Source organism: Ptychodera flava, chromosome 11 (assembly GCF_041260155.1).
Source record: "Ptychodera flava strain L36383 chromosome 11, AS_Pfla_20210202, whole genome shotgun sequence".
NCBI lineage: Eukaryota > Metazoa > Hemichordata > Enteropneusta > Ptychoderidae > Ptychodera > Ptychodera flava.
This window is the reverse complement of record NC_091938.1, coordinates 9,775,919-9,794,195: the sequence shown is the minus strand read 5'-3', so window position 1 is coordinate 9,794,195 and position 18,277 is coordinate 9,775,919. Positions and strand designations below refer to the sequence as shown.

Genomic DNA, 18,277 nt, shown 5'->3' with positions numbered 1-18,277 from the left:
TAACACATCCCGAAACGTGCATGCTGCATATCCATCCTTCCACCGGACTACCATACAGACCACCTAACCTAACAACCTATCTACTCGACATTTCTCTCTCTCTCTCTCTCTCTCTCTCTCTCTCTCTCTCTCTCTCTCTCTCTCTCTCTCTCTCTCTCTCTCTCTCTCTCTCTCTCTCTCTCTCTCTCTCTCTCTCTCTCTCTCTCTCTCTCTCTCTCGTTCGTCCTATAGAGAAAATATGAAGAAGATATTTGCGTCACTGGAATGGAACGTCATCAGGTAATCGTGTTTATTGAATGTCTTTATGAAGGTGTATATCAAACAGGAAGAAAATAGTGCACTAAATACAATAGATTGATCGTAATGTTGAAAGGTTAAGTTATCTCTAGTATGTTTCATTTGAGTTCAAATTTACTCACACTAATAAACACTGGCAAAATGCACTTTCTCCATCTTAATCTGTCCTGATCAATTAGCTCATCCTGATGTTACCAAACCACAGGAAATGGTATGAAAATTACGGAAATTGGGAATTTGTGTGGTCACCGCAAGCAGAACCAAATGTGGAGATATTTCAATTAAGTTTATCTACTTCCCGGAGATACATTAAAGGGAATGCGTTTTTTATTTTGATATTGTAGTATTTTAAATTAGTATAATTGACCGACACGTGCTTTGTATGAACACTGACTCGCTTTCAAACAGTCACTTTTACTGTTTGTCTTTTGTCGATTTTGCCTGTGGTCCATAGGTGTGCGGGTATTTAGACACGATTCATATTAGGCAGAACGCACCTCGGGGATTGTTTTCTGATCTACCACTTGTTGGGTCTCATTTTAAAGCTCTTGGAGAAAGAATATCTTTCATCGCCTTACTATTTAATCAAAAAAGTGATTCCCCCCCTGATTTTTACTGTTGATTTGGTAAGAGAATGGTTGAAAGTTTCAAAGGAAAGTTTGAGCAAAAGTTAAAGTCTTTCACTTTCTAGGTGCATACTACCTTAAAGGACAGACATAAATTTTAACTATTTCCTTGGCATCAACCCGTTGCTTGATATTACTGTACACGTCACTCTTTTGGTGATATCCCACAAATGAAGAAATATGATGTATAAAGTAATATTCAGGGTGGAGATACTTGTTCTCTCCATGCAAATGTTTAAGTGAATGTTTACTATGATGTGAATATGCACTTCTTGAAATTAAAAACTAAATGTATATGATTCCAAACATTTGTTATACTTGTCATTCAAATTCTGAAATCCAACGCTAAAGTATCCAAAATTTCAATATCTCGTATTGTCATGTCTGAAAAATGTATGGCTATAAGTTTGCTGAAACATTGCCGTCGCAAATTAAAGACTTAACGTGAAATTGTATGTTGAATTCTCTCGACACTCACTTGTTTTTACATGTATTTCTGCCATACGTGATTTTTTGTGAGACCGGAGAACATATGGATATTATTATATGACCTAACTATCTGGGCCCGGTGATACTCCCACTGTTGTCATGGTACCGTGTGCTACAAGAGCTTCACCTCCTTTTTGGCTACCATGATATGATTGTGGTAGCTATAGCAACACTCAGACGCCCTTACAACAATTTCTAATTCTTAAAACTGTGCGGAAAAACACAAACACGCATGCGTACGTCGTGTCCTTGTAAATTAACTGTACAAACGTAAGTGCAAATAGTAACTAAAATGATAAAGACACATCGATTGAAACACAAACTGCAGAAATATGGTTTCAACGTCTGTTAAACGCCTTTAAATGGTAATCACAACTATGATACATGAATCACTATTTCCACAAAGGTCACCGGTCAAATGGTGCTATTCCGGCTGAGAAATTTAAGTTGCCGAAAGTACAAGCAGAGACCACTTTCAATTTGTTTACTTACTATATAGCAGACTCGATTTTCATTTGCATCATACGGGAAACATGTAATTCATTGATATACATAAGCAGTTTAAGTTTCAAGTCGCTATTTTTGTTCATGATGCACTCCATGACAGACTCCCCCCTCATTTTAACTCATATTTTTCCCCTCTAGAGCATGTTTATGGCACCAGGTCTAAAAATAAAAGTATTCTTCATCCCCCTAAATTTAACAGTAGATTAGGCCAGACTTCAATCAGATTTGTTGGTCCAGTGGTGTGGAACAGTATTCCAGAAAACATTAAAACTATTCATTCAAGACACCTCTTCAAATGTGAATTGAAAAAGTATCTCTTATTAGGCTTGTAGTTTTACCTTTAACTTGTCAAGGGTGTATTGCTTTTCTTAGAAATTGTTGTATTGTTTTGATTCATATTTATTTTCTTATACTGTACTGATATACCGAGTCTAAAATTGTTCATCCTTATCAATTTTCTAAAAGGAACAGTGTAACCTAAATTATACCAGTCTTTTGAAAACTGTTGTACATTGAGTTGTGAGGCTGAGCCCGATTAGTTGCGGAATGCAACTATTTTTCAGTCCTTTTTTCTCATTGAATTTTTGCCAGGTTTAAATGGTCTTGTATTGTCATTTTTTTTATTTTTTTTTGTTTCATGACCTATGAGAAATAAACTATTATTATTATTATATATGTTTCATTTATCGCAGTCAACGTCGCAGCAAAATGCGTCTCGTTAAATGGCGCTAACAAACGACTCCCGTTTACACGATCTAGACCCGAGTGACCCCGTGACGCATCCACGTAAACCTATGGCGTCATGCAGAATTGGTGATTCATGTCAGGTATAGAAATGGCAAACACTTTCATAGGTTTGTTTTAAAAATTTCAATTTGAAAAGAACATTTTGTTGTATTTTACTTTAACGCACAGAATATGGTATTTAAAAACACGAAATATGGTATTTCTTACTTAAAAGTGGATTTTCACATCAACATGAGGAACACAGTCAGTAACTCTATCTTGTGTAAAATCATAGTATATGCAACGTTTCATTCAAGATAATTGGAACTAATTTGGGATAATCTGATAGTGTAGTAATGTTGGTTTCATCTGCAAATGCAAGTTCGTCTGTTTTACTTTCTTCCTTTCCGTAATGCACTTGTTTTATGGGAAAGTTGTAATATTGCAAATTTCAGCCATAGGGCACCTATCACTTTGGATAAATTTGACAATTTGAAGATTCAATTTTCCTAAAAAATTAGTTCCATTGTGTGTAAGGTACATTGTATGCAACTCTGGTATCCAAAAATATAAACCAATAATGGCAATTTTAACTGATCTTGTAGCAAGCAGCTAGGTTGTTAGATCCAGATGTAGATGTCTTTTCATGGATCAAGTAAGTCCGTTACATTCAAAAGCGTTGCCATGACATTTGTTGCAAGGACTTGTTCATGAAAATCAACAGTTGCTTTGTAACAAGCTGGGCGCCTTTTCGCTCATGCGCTTAGTGTTCCTCGGCATCGAGTGAAAGTCGATTTTCATGCCATTGATGGATTGATGGATTGTGGGTTTACAGTTGAGTGACTTCGATATCGTCCTCTGTCTTCTGTTGTGAACGGAGCTGGCTCGATTTAGAAGTTGTCGTCTGAAATTATTGATGATGCAAGATATTAACACTGAGCGCTGGCAAATATAAGTAAATAAGCTTTTAGGTAGTCGAAATCCCTTGAGTCCTATACCACTTAGCTAATTACTTTTGTCAACAAGACAATCGAATGACAATCGAATGAGTGTTCAGACTTGCGAAGGGTTTAATGACTAAGCTTATTATCGGGAAAAATACGTGCTAAAAGGTTTGATAAATTAAAAGCAATTTGCATGAAATGTAATGAAAGGATTATCGAAGTGTCACCGTCTTTGCAAATGGAGAGGTTTAGTTAAAAGTGGTGTGATATCAATAATATACAAGATTCATGATCAGTAATTTATACATTTCTGCGAGGTTGAGTCTTGCCAGCGAAATGATCAGAGACTAGTTTTTCAAAATATTGTTTGATGTGATTACCCTACCTCGCCGAATGCGCCGTGGATAACAACAGGCTTCAAGTCAGTGGCTTCCACAGTTTTATTGTCACCACTATCCACGTCAGTGTCCGCTTTCACTTCATCACACTGGTTGATGTATCCCATCAGCTCCTTCCGCGCCGCTTTCTCCTCGGCGCTGCCACAGATATTAATCCGGGCTGCCTGCAACAGCTAACGAGACACATGTACATTGGTGGTCACGTTGATGTAGGTGTATACTAAGGAGTACGCTGTCATAGTCAGAAAGTAAAAGGACCTTTAACCGACCACAGTGGTTGGATGACCATGTGGTTAGGGCTTGACAAACAAGGAATTTTCGAGTTAACGACTGCTTGAAGTCATTCGCGTGATTATGTCTGTCTTTGACAATGAAATATTTTGTTGCTGCAGTGACGCGGATGGTGGTTTATTTAGTTGTAATATCAAGTCCGATAATATATTTAACATAAGAATATGACCTGCATGTTGAGAGATAAAAACTCTCTGAACAGACATATAGACTCGTACACTGAAACTGTGGTAAGATACAGGGACTAACAGACACGCATGTTCATGCAGACACATATCTGATTTGAGACTGACATACAGAAGACTAGGGACATCTGACTAGGGACTCAAAGAGTCGAATAGACAGAAGGAGAGAGACAATGTTAGACTTGAGGAGAGTAAAGTTAGACTAGAAAACCGGCGAACGAGGGCAAATACATCATAAGAGGTATCGGAAGACAAAAATAGACACACAATGCTTGCATGAGACTTGGTTCAAGTCGGTGAATTTAAAAAAAATAAAATCATTTATAATAGTTTCTCTTGTGTCTCTCCTATTTCGTACAAACCTATCCGGAATTTGGCAGCTCACGCCAGGTTTTCCCAGCGATTGAATGCGTCACGTTTGAGTCTGCGCAGTAGTGAGTTAGTTCTGCCGGATTCACCGACTTGGACTTCTTGCAAAGTACAGGCGTTGAGACGGACTGTGTACACAGTGACGTAGAGGCAAATATAAAATGATTGACAGCCCCCGCCGTTATTCTGGCCAATAAGAAGAACGCATTGCTAATAAACCTCTGCATGCATTAAAAAGTTTGTTGTCATCTCCGTGCAAAGCTAGACATCGAGTATATACGTTTTATATCTGGGCGAATAATGGCATCAAGTTCGTACATCAACCGCGTTTTACAACTGATCGGTCGACCATCGCTAATCATGCGAGATTACCAAAGAAAGCTTGTTGAGAGCTACATTGGGGGAAAGATGTGTTCGTCTGCGCACCAACCGGCAGCGGAAAATCACTGACATACGAAGTCGCCCCACATTGTTTTGATTTCCATCGCTTTGGGCACGTAAGAGAACAGCTCCAACTGTGAGGACGGTGTCTTTTTCCATCCTTGAATAACCGGCGACGATTTTCGCATTTTGCAACATGGGCCCCACAAACAACACAGATATTTTCACGCGTTTTCGGTGATACAACAGAGGTCGTGCTGACTTTTGTGGGAGTGATCGCACTCGACATTTTGTCAACAACGCCATGTGAGTTTTATGCACGTCTCGTTTGGGTCAATTGGTAACTCCTCCCAATGTGTAAAATTTAGCGATGTCATCTTATGAATAATATATGGTAAAGAAAACGTCATCTCATGAATAATTTATAGCAACGCAGATCGTGCAAGAAAGCCAAGTCTGTGATTCCGGGTGAAACTCCGCTGTATAGCGTTCACCTCCACTCATCGCGTTCACCCTACTCATCCGCCGTTCACCCTACTCATCGCGTCCACTCACGCGCGCGTTTCACATGAAAGCAGAATACAAATCATTGCGTTCACTCCACTCAAACATTCACAAATCACAGACTTGAACCAAGTCTATGCTTGCATGTAAAAAGATAACAACGTAACTAGACTAAGTGTTTGATACGTCTGAGCTTTTCTATTAATAAGATAACATTGAATGTATTAAAATAACTGTATGCAAGAAGGAGATATCTACACTTACTTCTCGGTTTGTTGCGCACATGCTGAGATACACGACAGACCCCTAAAAGGAATATGGAATTATATATGATTATAGGTATCGACCACAGTTCCAAAGATCCAAATTACCAAAATACAGAACTTTTATACATTGAAGTCCATCACAGTGAGCTAGAAGATGCAAAGCATGGTCTTTTAAAGATAGTAAGCACCTCGAAATCGAAAAGCCCAATGTTTTAGTCAACAAAACTTAAGCCCTACCCTTTCAAAATCAAGAATGAAAATTGGGGTTATCGTTCAAATTTTGAGGGTATAGGAACAAATTAAAAGTCAATTTACCGAATTTTGAAATAAAACATGGTCGCATCCCCGAGGAAAACTTTACACAAAGATCAACCTGTGAAAACTGGTTATAACATTAGCTTCTAAATGAGCCCTAACAAGCAGTAGACCCAAAAATATGACAAACATTTGATAGTCAGAAAATCTGTTCCCGAGGTGCAATCTACCCTACATTTTCAATCAGCTGTTTTATATAAAAATATTTAGCGGGAAGTCATTCCCTCTATGTTCTGCTACTTCAATTCGGATTAAAACACCCCCTCCCACGTTAGATACCGTTCAGCTTTGTCCTCTTTTCAAAAAGTGAAATTATGTGATTATCTTATGATGAAGTTTACTAATGATGTTTCTGATTTAGATTGATCTTTTCTTTTGATTAAGATGTTAATGCTTATTAAAATGTTACAGACTAACTCCTTACATGTTAAGCTTCTGCCTATTATGTTTTCCACTTTCTTGGAGGAGTCTGATGAAAATAATTAAATTTCTAACCCGGCCTGTCCTCTTTAACGTAGAATGCGCCTCGACAGATATTCGGGCTCTCAAATTTTTAGAATTCTTTACTGATATACCGCTTGAAGAGGTTAATTTTAAAGTTCTTGAAGTTAAAAAATCAACTTCATTTTTTTATGAAAATCAAAAATATATTTTACCTATAAAGTTAACACAGGGATAGTGGCCATTTTGAATTTCAAATATCGGTAAATGTCAGGTAATTCGTTTCTCTAGTACATAAATTTGTACGGCGACCGTTGATTTATATTCTTGATTTCGTGAAAGTGTGGTTGAAAGTTTCATTGATGAACATTTCGGCGAAAGTTTATCATCATCATCATTATCATCATCATCGCCACCACAACAACCATCTTCACCACTACAACCTTATCATCATCATCATTATCATCATCATGGACTTAACAACGGAGGCGGGGAGTAAATCACCATTTACTATGACTGAAAAAACGCCATCAAAACAATCACTCGTTCGACTACAGGATATAAAGTTAGCGATATTCAATTATTGGTTATTCAGTTTCACCCAAACAACGATAGAAATGTGTTTTTCCCAACCTCGACAAACACGGCCCCGGCGCAAGAGTATGCCACAGTTAAGTCTCCGTTGGCGACGTATATCAAGCAGAATATCCAAGTGACGGCTACAGTTGCTGAAACGAGCATCACACTTAAAATCTCATGCCTGGGGATAGAAACGAGTCATTTTAAGCATTTTTAGAGAGTGGTGAGAAACGAAAAGAAGGATGTAAAATTTCGCTGAACTGTGTGCATTTGCACAACTTAAAGCATAGCACTGGTTTTCTTCCGATAAAATTAATTTTAAAAACGCGGTGAGGAATGGAAATAATTATTGTAGATGGACCAGGCTATCCGTTCTCAATGTGTGGTCGATGAATGAAAAAGTGCGCATTTTAAGTGAAACCGCAAAACACCATAATATGTGCCAGTGTGTGAAGACACTTGGTTTCCAGGTGTAGGTGACTTAGTCGTGTGGTTGGACTTTGAATGCTGCGTTGATTCATCGTGTTTTAAGATAATAATGACTTAAATCATCCTCTGTCCAACTAACTTTATCAATTTGGCACTTTCCAATATAATCAAAATAACAGAACTAAGCCTACCAGATTTGCTCGCTCTCAAAAGTATCATCATCACCGTACACCACATAATATAACTTGTCCAATTTGACAGAGAGAACCACAGTCACCTTGAAGAGAAATATAAAATATTATTACATATGTACCACAGATTACCAATCTGTTGGCAGTGAAATAAAGTTGGTATTTTCACAGACAGAGATAATATAGTCCCTCTATATTTTTTGCATTTTCTAAAAAACTGTGACACTTTTCTAAGTATTTTAGCTTTTGATTGAGCTAATTATCACTGCTTTTAAATATTGCTTTCAGCAAAGTATTTCACGTGTTTTATCAACTTCAATGCATTTCAGAAACAGGTCACGTACCATTAAATAATGTTTACATAGAAAACCATGGTTAAGAAATTATTTCACACTTAATTATGCAAATTAGCTATTATCCCGTACTACTTTCTATTGGTAAATATTGTCGCCGGCTCCTGAACAACAATAAATACTGAAGCGGATTGTGTATCTGTGGAAGAAAATAATTATTTCGAATATTTGGAATCAGACTTTTATTATCGAAGTGAAACTAATATCTCGGCACGGACAGAGCAAAATACTGTGACTACTTTGGGCAATAACAACGCAAACTTGTGAGAGTTTCCAAACCACTCGAGCTTGACCCACGACCGTGACGTAAATCTTGCCAGTTTACGTCAGCGTACAGAAACAGCGACGAAGAATATGATCTAGATTCGCGATCGGTATCCAGTGCAATACTCGTGTCGGCCATGGCAAAGACAAATGTGATAGATCGGCTCCTGCGACAACACTGCGATCAGTACTTCGCAATCCTTGCAGTGGTGTAGCCAGCAAGTTCAAAACCAGTTCCCGTGCTATTATCAAATTACCGGAGGAGTCTCCAACTTCACATTCAACATCGCGGCCTCAGAAAACAACTCTTAACAGCGTCTTTCTTCGCCAGATGTCCGTGCACCACCGTGTTTCATTCACCGTAGATCTGACAGCCGTACTCGGACTCTGATTAGTCTAATTTCGCGTACAATTTCGAAGTTTCAGTCATTGCAATTTTTATTATACGTATAATTGATCTTGTTACTCTAAATACCAATTTTGTTCACATGTATTTAAAATATTTAAGATTTCTGTCCAAAAACGTCTTTGTTTGCGTATGTTTTTGTTGTCTTAGTCGAGATGGAAATACAGTGATATAGTGAACTCGGCACGCTGCATCAAATATTTGCATATGAACAGTAGAAAGTTCACAGTTGATGAAAAGTTCATTGACAGCATATCAATGCGCACTATATAGAATCTATATGCAATCAGGCCGTGTCGTGATTACCTGTTTTTTTCGACGGCGATCGACAAAATTGGGGAACATATGTAATAATAACAGAACCCCATGGCCTTGGAGGGCACTCTGTGGCGTTCCGAAGGTATTTCCCGAGGATACGGCGTATTCTGCCACCAGAACTTTTCCGAGCGAAGCGAGGAAAGAACAGGCAGAATACACCGTATCCCCTTAGGAACTTCACAGAGTGACCTCCAAGCCATGGGGTTCTGTCATATTATGATGAGTGTGGCCCAAAAATACAGTGATTATCCGTTTGGTGAAATTTTATAAGGTTATTTACAAAATACCGTGATTTAGTGATTTTTGTCCGAGTACATCGTGCAGCTGAGGTATTGTATTTTGCCTCTCTTTTCATGACGGCTCTGATGAAAATTACAATTACTTTACTGTAATCAGATTTCCCTCTTTGAATAATATGAGGTTTACGAAAAAACCGCAAAGGCGGACGGCGATGCGCGGCGCCAATGTCCGAGTGCATCCTTTGCGGTAATTACGTGATAACCTTATTATTATACATCTTTCATTCCCGACTGAGGCATAAAATTGTCAGAGTAATGACCGTTTTCGTGCAATGTCAACAATTTTTCTTCCGATTTTATCGCGCCAGTGTGGAACGCTATCTTAAACGCGTGTCTACAAGTTTTGAAGTGTGTGCACTACACACGTACGTGTAGCGCGCGCGACATGTTCTGGCATATGGGTCCCTTGAAACCGTACATCAGTGAAGGCGCAGATACATCTGCAGGGGATGGGAAGCCTTGAAACCGTCCGTGTTACAGAACGGGCGTTCCGTACGGCTTTTTTAGCGCACGCAAAATTCTATTGTTCTCGATGGTAGATGTATAATAATAGAGTTTACATGTATATTTGGATTATAAACCTTTTCGCATTAGTTCGATGTACATTTTCTCATCTTACACATTCGATGACGAAACTCAGCGTTTAAATCAAGGTCAATGCTGTAGATAGGCACACGTACCAGAGAATAACATGAGACAATCATGCAAAGAACGACCAGCTCAACTCCATTTGGGTTACCGATGCAACTGAAACAAATGAAACATAAACTTTTGTCAGAGAGAGAGAGAGAGAGAGAGAGAGAGAGAGAGAGAGAGAGAGAGAGAGAGAGAGAGAGAGAGAGCTCAGTTCTACTCTCAACCATAAAGCCAGTGTTTTCGCGTATAAAATTTACGATAATCGCAACGCAAGTAATAAGACCTCACTACAGTATCCAAAATGAAATAATACAATCCAAGTAAGTTTCGCAAAAATCTAACAGCGGCGTGAAAACAATATTTATCAAGTTTCGATGTAACTTTTTCTATGTGAACCGGAGAACATCAGAACGCTGTTATTTCTTAGGTTATTTCTGAGATTGTCAGTAAACAGAGAGGATTGTGTCTTGTCATAATTGCTATATTAAAATTACAGGACTAGTAAAAGTACGCTGACTAATCTTAAAAGGATAAAGTGTTTTCACAATGTCCATTATTTTGCAAAGAATTTGCGATACTAATACCTGTCACTTTCACGTACCTCCAGCCGGCTCCATAGATGGTTTCGACATTGTACGAGACGAAAGCCATGGCAAATGGGATCACCCATCCGATGATGGTATAAGCGATTCTGTAAGTATGAACAGAAGTTTACATTTATCATCAAAATTTAATATAAAAACGTAAGAGACAACAGCAGGTTTCTTCAATATTTCCATTCGTATGGTACTGTATGACTATTATACAGGTACAGATTCGTTTGATTTGACTGAACCAAGGCAGACTATAAACCACTAAAACAATGCATACTGTACCTGTATGACATTTTTCCTGATGATAAATTTCCTCAACTTCAAGAACTGATGGATAGAATAATTCATCACCCATGCAAAGTTACTCAGTAGTGCAAAGTACCACAGAAACTTAACAGTCTTGCACGGACTCTGTAATGGAAAAAATTAATGCCTTCCTCTTATTGGGTGTTTGACAGTACATGCATGATAAGCTTGTCTCTGTCACTATCTGTCTACCTCTTTCTCTCTGTCTACCTCTGTCTGTCTGTCTGTCTGTCTGTCTGTCTCTGTCTGTCTCTCTCTCTCTCTCTCTCTCTCTCTCTCTCTCTCAATCTCTCCCCCCCGGTGTCGAATAAAATATAACTAGTAAGTCGAGTTACCTCATCACCATCAGAAACCAAATTCCAAATTATGGATATCGGATGTAGGGTAAGAGAAGAGATAATGTTGACGAGAACAAAATATCCGTCTATTTGTAGCCTGTCGACAAAGAACAAAATAGTTCTCACTTTTATTCTTATTCGTGTTGGTTGGTAATCGGTTTCAATATGCAGTGTTCAGAAACATTTATAAATGTGGTACAACATTTTGGTACAGAATAAATTCATCAAATTGTAGAAAATTTAAATACGAGGATGAGAAAGTGTTTGATCTGTTTAACATCCAAATTTATTCTCATTCTCTGTATTGCCCTCTGTAAAAAATATATTCGAAATATTTTTTGTGTTACTTTATATCACATTTTCTTTTCTGAATTTTCGCATCTTCCTATACAATTTACATTTCTGTGTATATTGTTAAATACTGCCGATCACTGTCTCATTCAAAATTTATTTGTCTGTAAATTTATCGAGTGGGATTAATTTAGCCTTTGTTGTTACAGGACTATGATTAATGATGTGATGCTTGAGTTACCTTAATCACTCAGGATATGTGTACTCATTGTGAATCAACAAAATCGTGCGTGTTAATTCTAATAACAGATAATTGAGTTTTTCTGTCTTGTGACGCATTCACGAAAATACAAAAACAAAATGAATTTCACCAGACAACAGTGCCAGACTGAGAAATGTTGGTTACGACGTTTCAACGTGAGTGGTTGATTGTGTTGTAGAATATCCGATATATATATAAAGTGAATAATTTTGAGAATTAGCCAGACTAATTTGTTTAATTTTTTGCCATTGGCTATTATGTAAACATGTTAATTACAATTAGTATACAAATGACACAATGATTCTATAAGGTCACAGTTTGCAATTTTTAGCATTCTGACGTATCGTCAATGACATACACATATTGACTGGCCATGTGAAAAGCGAGGGTCCGAGTGTCGCCCAACAATATTCTGCGGGGGCGGTTCAACACGTGATTTGTGATATACTTCATCTATTGTCCTCATGCAGTTGTCACTCGTCTCGGTCGCAGACGACACCGCCATCTTCTTCTATGTTTCTAGAATATGCGCGTTCAGAGACATGGACCTTTTAAAATTTACCCTGGCAACAGTTGTTCGTACTGTAACACGATGATCAATTTTAGAAACTTTCAACCAATGGCTTTACATGTATAGTCCGATCATAACGCATACCACACGACAGTGAAATAACAAGTCACGAAAGCGAAACCAGAAAAATGACGAATCGCGACTGAGATTTTGGACAAGGTGCGTTACAAATTTAGCATTTGATGGGCTGCTTTATCGACGAAATATGCGTTTAAAAGTTTACTCACCCAGCTGTGCACACCATGCAGAAGGACAACAGCATAAGTGTGACACTGAGGTAACATGCTATATGCATGACAATGTCGCGTGCCTCTTCGGGGAAAGGCTGTATCGGGCAGAAACAGAATACGATGGTATCTAGATTAGTCAGTTTGCTATGAAGTGACGTTCATGATCAAGAAGCAATCTCACTTCAAGGCAATGTAATAATAGATAGTGAATTCACACATATGCCATATTGCAAATATAGAGCTGTCTGAAACTTATCACCAAGATGATCTTATGCATTTTGTGTTATCACCCTTTCTTGAGAAGTGCTTAACAATGTGAACCGTGTCAATCCATCTCTATTACATTTCGTGTAGAAACACTGGACCCTAATCTCACGATGAGAGATAGAAAGGGACAAATGGAAGAACCGTTCATCGATATGATTTCTAAACTACTTCACACATAATAATCACCGAAAAAGAGTATTTTGTAGAGACGAAATTTCTGTCATCTCTAAACAAAATCAAACTTACAATTGGCTTCTTGCCCAGTGTCATAATGACGGCGAAGGTTGTGAGATGGTTGCATTTGCATGTTATTTTGTCAGAACCTTGGACGTGATCTGTTAGGCATCCTTCTGTACTCCATACTCTAAACATGAGTTGTATATGTATAAACAGGACAAAAATAATGAAAACGAAAATTCATCTTTGTCACGGTGATTAAACGCCAGACAGTCGTATACAACAGAGTCACGGGAAGACAGATTGTTTCACCATGTAACATACTCTTTTGAAGAGTACAGTTATTCATTCCATGAATCCCTAGATATCGATGTTTATATTGCTCGTTTAGTCTCAGAAACAAATATATATATATATATATATATATATATATATATATATATATATATATATATAGATAGATAGATATATATATATATATATATATATATATATATATATATATATATATATAGATATATATATATATATATATATATACATAAAAGAACTGATTTTTCAAAACGTTTTAGCCGCGTATTTTTTTCTCGAATGATAAGAACGAGTGTGCACAATTGTTTTCCAACAAAATATGCTATCGATATACTAATAGTACTCATAATACCCATTGATGACGTAAAATGTATGTGAAATGCTTTTAGCATGGAAGTAATATAAATGAGAAATCGTTTTCAATTGACTTCTAGTTACATTATTGTCTGACTTGAGAGGCATAAAATTCGTCTAATATTATATAGGGCCCAGCCCTTGGTGTCGCGCCAGGGGTTAAGATTAGAAATGTTATTTGTATTGATTCATGATAAGTAATAGTAAAGGATAAAATAGAGTTACTTGTTACTTGCTATATACGTTTGTACGACAACTATGCTCAGTTTACCCTCTGCTGAAAACAGTTCGCGTACACGATGTCATACCCTGCAGGTAAAAATTTTCTGTAATGTGTAAAAATGTTGCACAGAAATTGTCTTTAACAGGGAACGTATTGTGCCATCATTATCGTTGTAGTAGTAACTGCACTGCTCAACTTCAACTTGCAAGCTGAAATTATAGCGTTCCGTCTAAAAACTGGCAATTTTTGCATCTAATTATTGACACAGAGGGCGCTTTTCTAAAATTCAATCCCAGCATTCTTTGCGAATGTTCTCGTTCATATATGCACAATTTTTCTCTTTTTTCTCTTTTTTATTTTGTATAAGTGACGAGGTGGATAATTATATTTATTGGCCAATTAAAGATATATTTTACTAAAGGCATGTTATAAAATAATACATTGTACGTTTCGTATTTGTTTATTTACGAGCACTCAAAAAAAAACATGGCGGCGCCCATGAAAATGGGTACATTGGCACAAGACCATTAATTAATTCCCCATAGGCCACCACAGTACCGTTGAGCTCGATTTTCCTATTTTAAAACATTAAGCGGCACGATTCCTCTTAACAGGTGATAGGTCAGTGTCAGCTTGACTACTGATGAATTTTTCGTGTGGGCAAGTCCACGGAAATTTTAAGATAGCGATGAAAATAGCGCCCTCAGTGGTGTTTTTGACAAAATTCAGGCTTATTGTTATGATTTCTATGGCCCCTAGAACTCCTCATATTACCACTGTATGCTTCAGCCATTATTCACAACAGTATACATTTCGATTCAGGCAGAAAATATCTTTACAAAATTCTTGACATTATAAGTTCAAACTAAACAAGCATCCATGCAGGTATCAAAACTTCAAGGTCTGCACTATTTTTCTTCCGAACTATCCAGAAGTGAATTAGTGGTCTTGTGCCACTTCCGGTTACTCGCATAGTATATTATGAATCTGCGCATGCGTAGTCGTCAAGCCGCTGGCGCGACTATTAAAGTACAAGAATTGACTTTCCTATTTCTAAGGTAAAATAATCAATATCTTAGGTATTCAGAGCAAACAGAAATAAATAAACAAACAAACAAACCCTGTTGCGTCACCATATTTCATGTAGCTACACTGTGCGTCATAACCAAGCTGGAAAAAGAAAAAGAAAACATCCCGGTATCAGGTCTGCACCTCCCCCCCCCCCCCCGGAAAGTGGAGCGCTGGATTTTTTTTCTAGCTAATTCCATGTATTGAGAACGAGTACGGCATTACGCCTACGGGGCATCAAATAAATTAAATAACAAACTTTGCGAAACGATCAATTACCTACTCATTAGTATATGAAATATGAAGTCTAATTGATTGACATACGGATATACGCATTACGTACTGATTCAAGGTTATGTCGTCTACGAATCGTTGATTCACTAAATTCTTATGAGTTCTTTTTCATCTACACCATAGAAATAAAAACCACCGTGTGCGTGTGCGAACGCTGAAACCACGAGGTCTGCGTATCGGATATTCGGTGTCCAACATCCAGAAAAAAATCCGTCGTTTAATGTACTTAGATGACAGACCTGTCAATCCGATTGTCCGATAGGAATGTATGATATCCCTTATGTACATTTCAAATCGTTTTCTCCACAATGTCCCGATTGACGCATACTCTCGAGAAGTGCATCTTTCAAACTAAAGGCTACATGTATGTATATACAGTTTCCTGGAGAAACTCTTTCCTTTAGAAAAAGTTCTATGCAGAACCTTACCTGGATAGGTGTGAATTCAATCAACACAGGCTCTTCTACATGGGTAAGTTGACTGTTGTTGTTGATATAAATGTTGACTGAAATCACTGCCGTATTCACCTTTGTCACCTTCTTAATGGCTGTGATCGTTTTCACCCATGATCTTGAATTTGACCTGTTTTCTACATAGATTAAGAGGAAAGAGTTTGCATTTCTGATTTCGGAAGTGCACGTGGGTTCAATATTTTAAATAGATGATAACATTTAGACTTGGTAATTTTTTTTATTATGTAAAAATAATATCTATTTTAAACATCTTTATGTGAATCTTGGATAAGATTGAGAAAAATGACGTATTATCGACATGAAATAATATGATGCAAAATTTCAATAAGTACAATATGAACATCAGACTTACTCGCTTTGAACAAACTTTGAAGGAATGATATCGGCCGGATCGTTATAAACAACTGTTACCATGACAAGTGGTTCTTTAAGGAAGAAAAAGAAACCAAAAGCAAAACTATATGCTATATCTGTAAATATTGCTGTCACACCTTTTATTATTTAGAATATAACATAGGAAAACAAAAACTGAAGATTTTTGAATGGACAGAGATTGTGTTCTTAAGTTATATTATGATTTCCCAATATTTTATAATTATTTCTTGCAAAAGTGCAGAGTTCTCTTGTCCTCATGAAAAAACTCCAAAGTAAATGAACGCAAAAACAAGGGAGACCCTTCAAACAAAATAAAACGCACGTATAAAATGCCCAGATGGTCGAATAATGAGCAGAGGTATGGTTATCAAAGTACGTCATTAATTGATATATACAAATTTGAAGGTTGTATTAGCATTTGAATCGCCAATTTATAAAATATTTTTCTCTCCTAAATATACAGAGTACCCCTGCACTCTGTGACAATTACAGTTTCCAATATGTGTCTTCAAACGGCCAAAACCATTGACTAGTCATGTGTTGTGATTAAAGCTATCATCTTTCGGCTGCAAAATTAACTCACCTGTAGAATTTGTTGCTCGCAAATAACTCGGGATAATAACACATGTTCCATTGCACTTCCCTTTGTCCTCGTCTAAAGACCTTTTCAAGACGTGCTTGGAGGATAGGATCTCAGCTCTGAGTTCTGAGTGGCAAAAAAATTGGGCGGTGTCAGTATGTAGGTAGGTAGGTAGGTATGTCTTTTAGGTATGAGGTTGGTGGGTGGATGGGTTGACAGGTAGGTAGGTATGTATGTAGATAGGTAGGTGTAGGTAAGAAGGTAGGTAGGTAGGTAGGTAGGTAGGTAGGTAGGTAGGTAGGTAGGTAGGTAGGTATGTATGTATGTATGTATGTATGTATGTATGTATGTATGTATGTATGTATGTATGTATGTATGTATGTATGTATGTATGTATGCATGTATGTATGTATAGGACTGCATCAACATACACAGTATGTGCTATATTAATCTGATATGATAAGCCTTGTACTGAAGCTTTAGACATGTTTCATAGTTCTCTATTTTCTGTTCGTTTCTTTCCACTATAAATTGCACCAAGGATGAAATTAACGTTTATTTAGGGAATCATAAATTATCTGAAATTACTGTGCAAGCCATGTGATATCGACAAGGCAAACACTGTGTGAAAATATAATAAAAAAGCTCATACAGCGTACCTACTACCTACCTACCTACCTACCTACCATCCCACCCGCCAACCCACCCACCTACCTACCTATCTACCGAGGGCCATTTTCCTGTAGATTAAGCCGACTTGATACAGTCTGAAATTCTGCTTGTATAAAGATACAAGACAGACCCTGCCAAGGGTTGTAAATGAAAGTTAAACGATTTGCACCCTAAGTTAAATGTAAAAATTGAGACACTTGATACCACTTCCATTCATTAAAGCCTGTACGTGATAATTAATTTATTGAGGCAACACTCTTTTATGAGATCTCATGCAAACTTGTGTGTCCCATGCCGACAATGTGTCTCGGGAAATAGAAATCAGCTTCACTAGTTTTCATAAAACATAAACAAGACACTCTCACAGATAAGGTAAAAAAATATATATAAGGAAATTCATATTTGTTCTATAGTCGATAGTCTGTAATTTACAATGACACCAGTTTATTTTCCTTTGGTTATTGTAAAGATATGACAAATGAGTGGTCTGAACAAGATGTACATGGACCAGTGCATGGTATTGTTACATCGTATCTCAATCTTGAACACAGGGTGCCAATCGTAAACTTTCATTTAAAAACCCAAGTAGAGCTGGTTTTGCCTTTTTACAAAAAAGAATTTCTGACTGCACCAAGTGGGTTTAATCAACAGTAAAATGGCCATGGTTGTACATACAT

The 18,277-nt window shown here is 37.3% G+C and overlaps 1 protein-coding gene across 1 annotated transcript in view; it reads right to left on the bottom strand.

The window, feature by feature from the left end:
* Positions 1 to 260: 260 nt before the first annotated feature.
* LOC139143481 (adhesion G protein-coupled receptor B3-like) overlaps positions 261 to 18,277 on the bottom strand; it is a 34,434-nt gene continuing 16,417 nt past the window's right edge. The window contains exons 12-26 of the mRNA XM_070713838.1: positions 16,932 to 17,054; positions 16,326 to 16,398; positions 15,929 to 16,082; positions 15,259 to 15,308; positions 13,319 to 13,436; positions 12,803 to 12,900; positions 11,449 to 11,548; positions 11,090 to 11,218; positions 10,816 to 10,905; positions 10,259 to 10,325; positions 7,939 to 8,024; positions 7,373 to 7,499; positions 5,982 to 6,023; positions 3,975 to 4,160; positions 261 to 3,549 (exon numbers count right to left, since the gene is read on the bottom strand). Coding sequence (XP_070569939.1) covers positions 10,314 to 10,325; positions 10,816 to 10,905; positions 11,090 to 11,218; positions 11,449 to 11,548; positions 12,803 to 12,900; positions 13,319 to 13,436; positions 15,259 to 15,308; positions 15,929 to 16,082; positions 16,326 to 16,398; positions 16,932 to 17,054 — 947 coding nt within the window. The 3' untranslated portion in view covers positions 261 to 3,549; positions 3,975 to 4,160; positions 5,982 to 6,023; ... (1 more) ...; positions 7,939 to 8,024; positions 10,259 to 10,313. The remainder of the gene's footprint in view (positions 3,550 to 3,974; positions 4,161 to 5,981; positions 6,024 to 7,372; positions 7,500 to 7,938; positions 8,025 to 10,258; positions 10,326 to 10,815; positions 10,906 to 11,089; positions 11,219 to 11,448; positions 11,549 to 12,802; positions 12,901 to 13,318; positions 13,437 to 15,258; positions 15,309 to 15,928; positions 16,083 to 16,325; positions 16,399 to 16,931; positions 17,055 to 18,277) is intronic.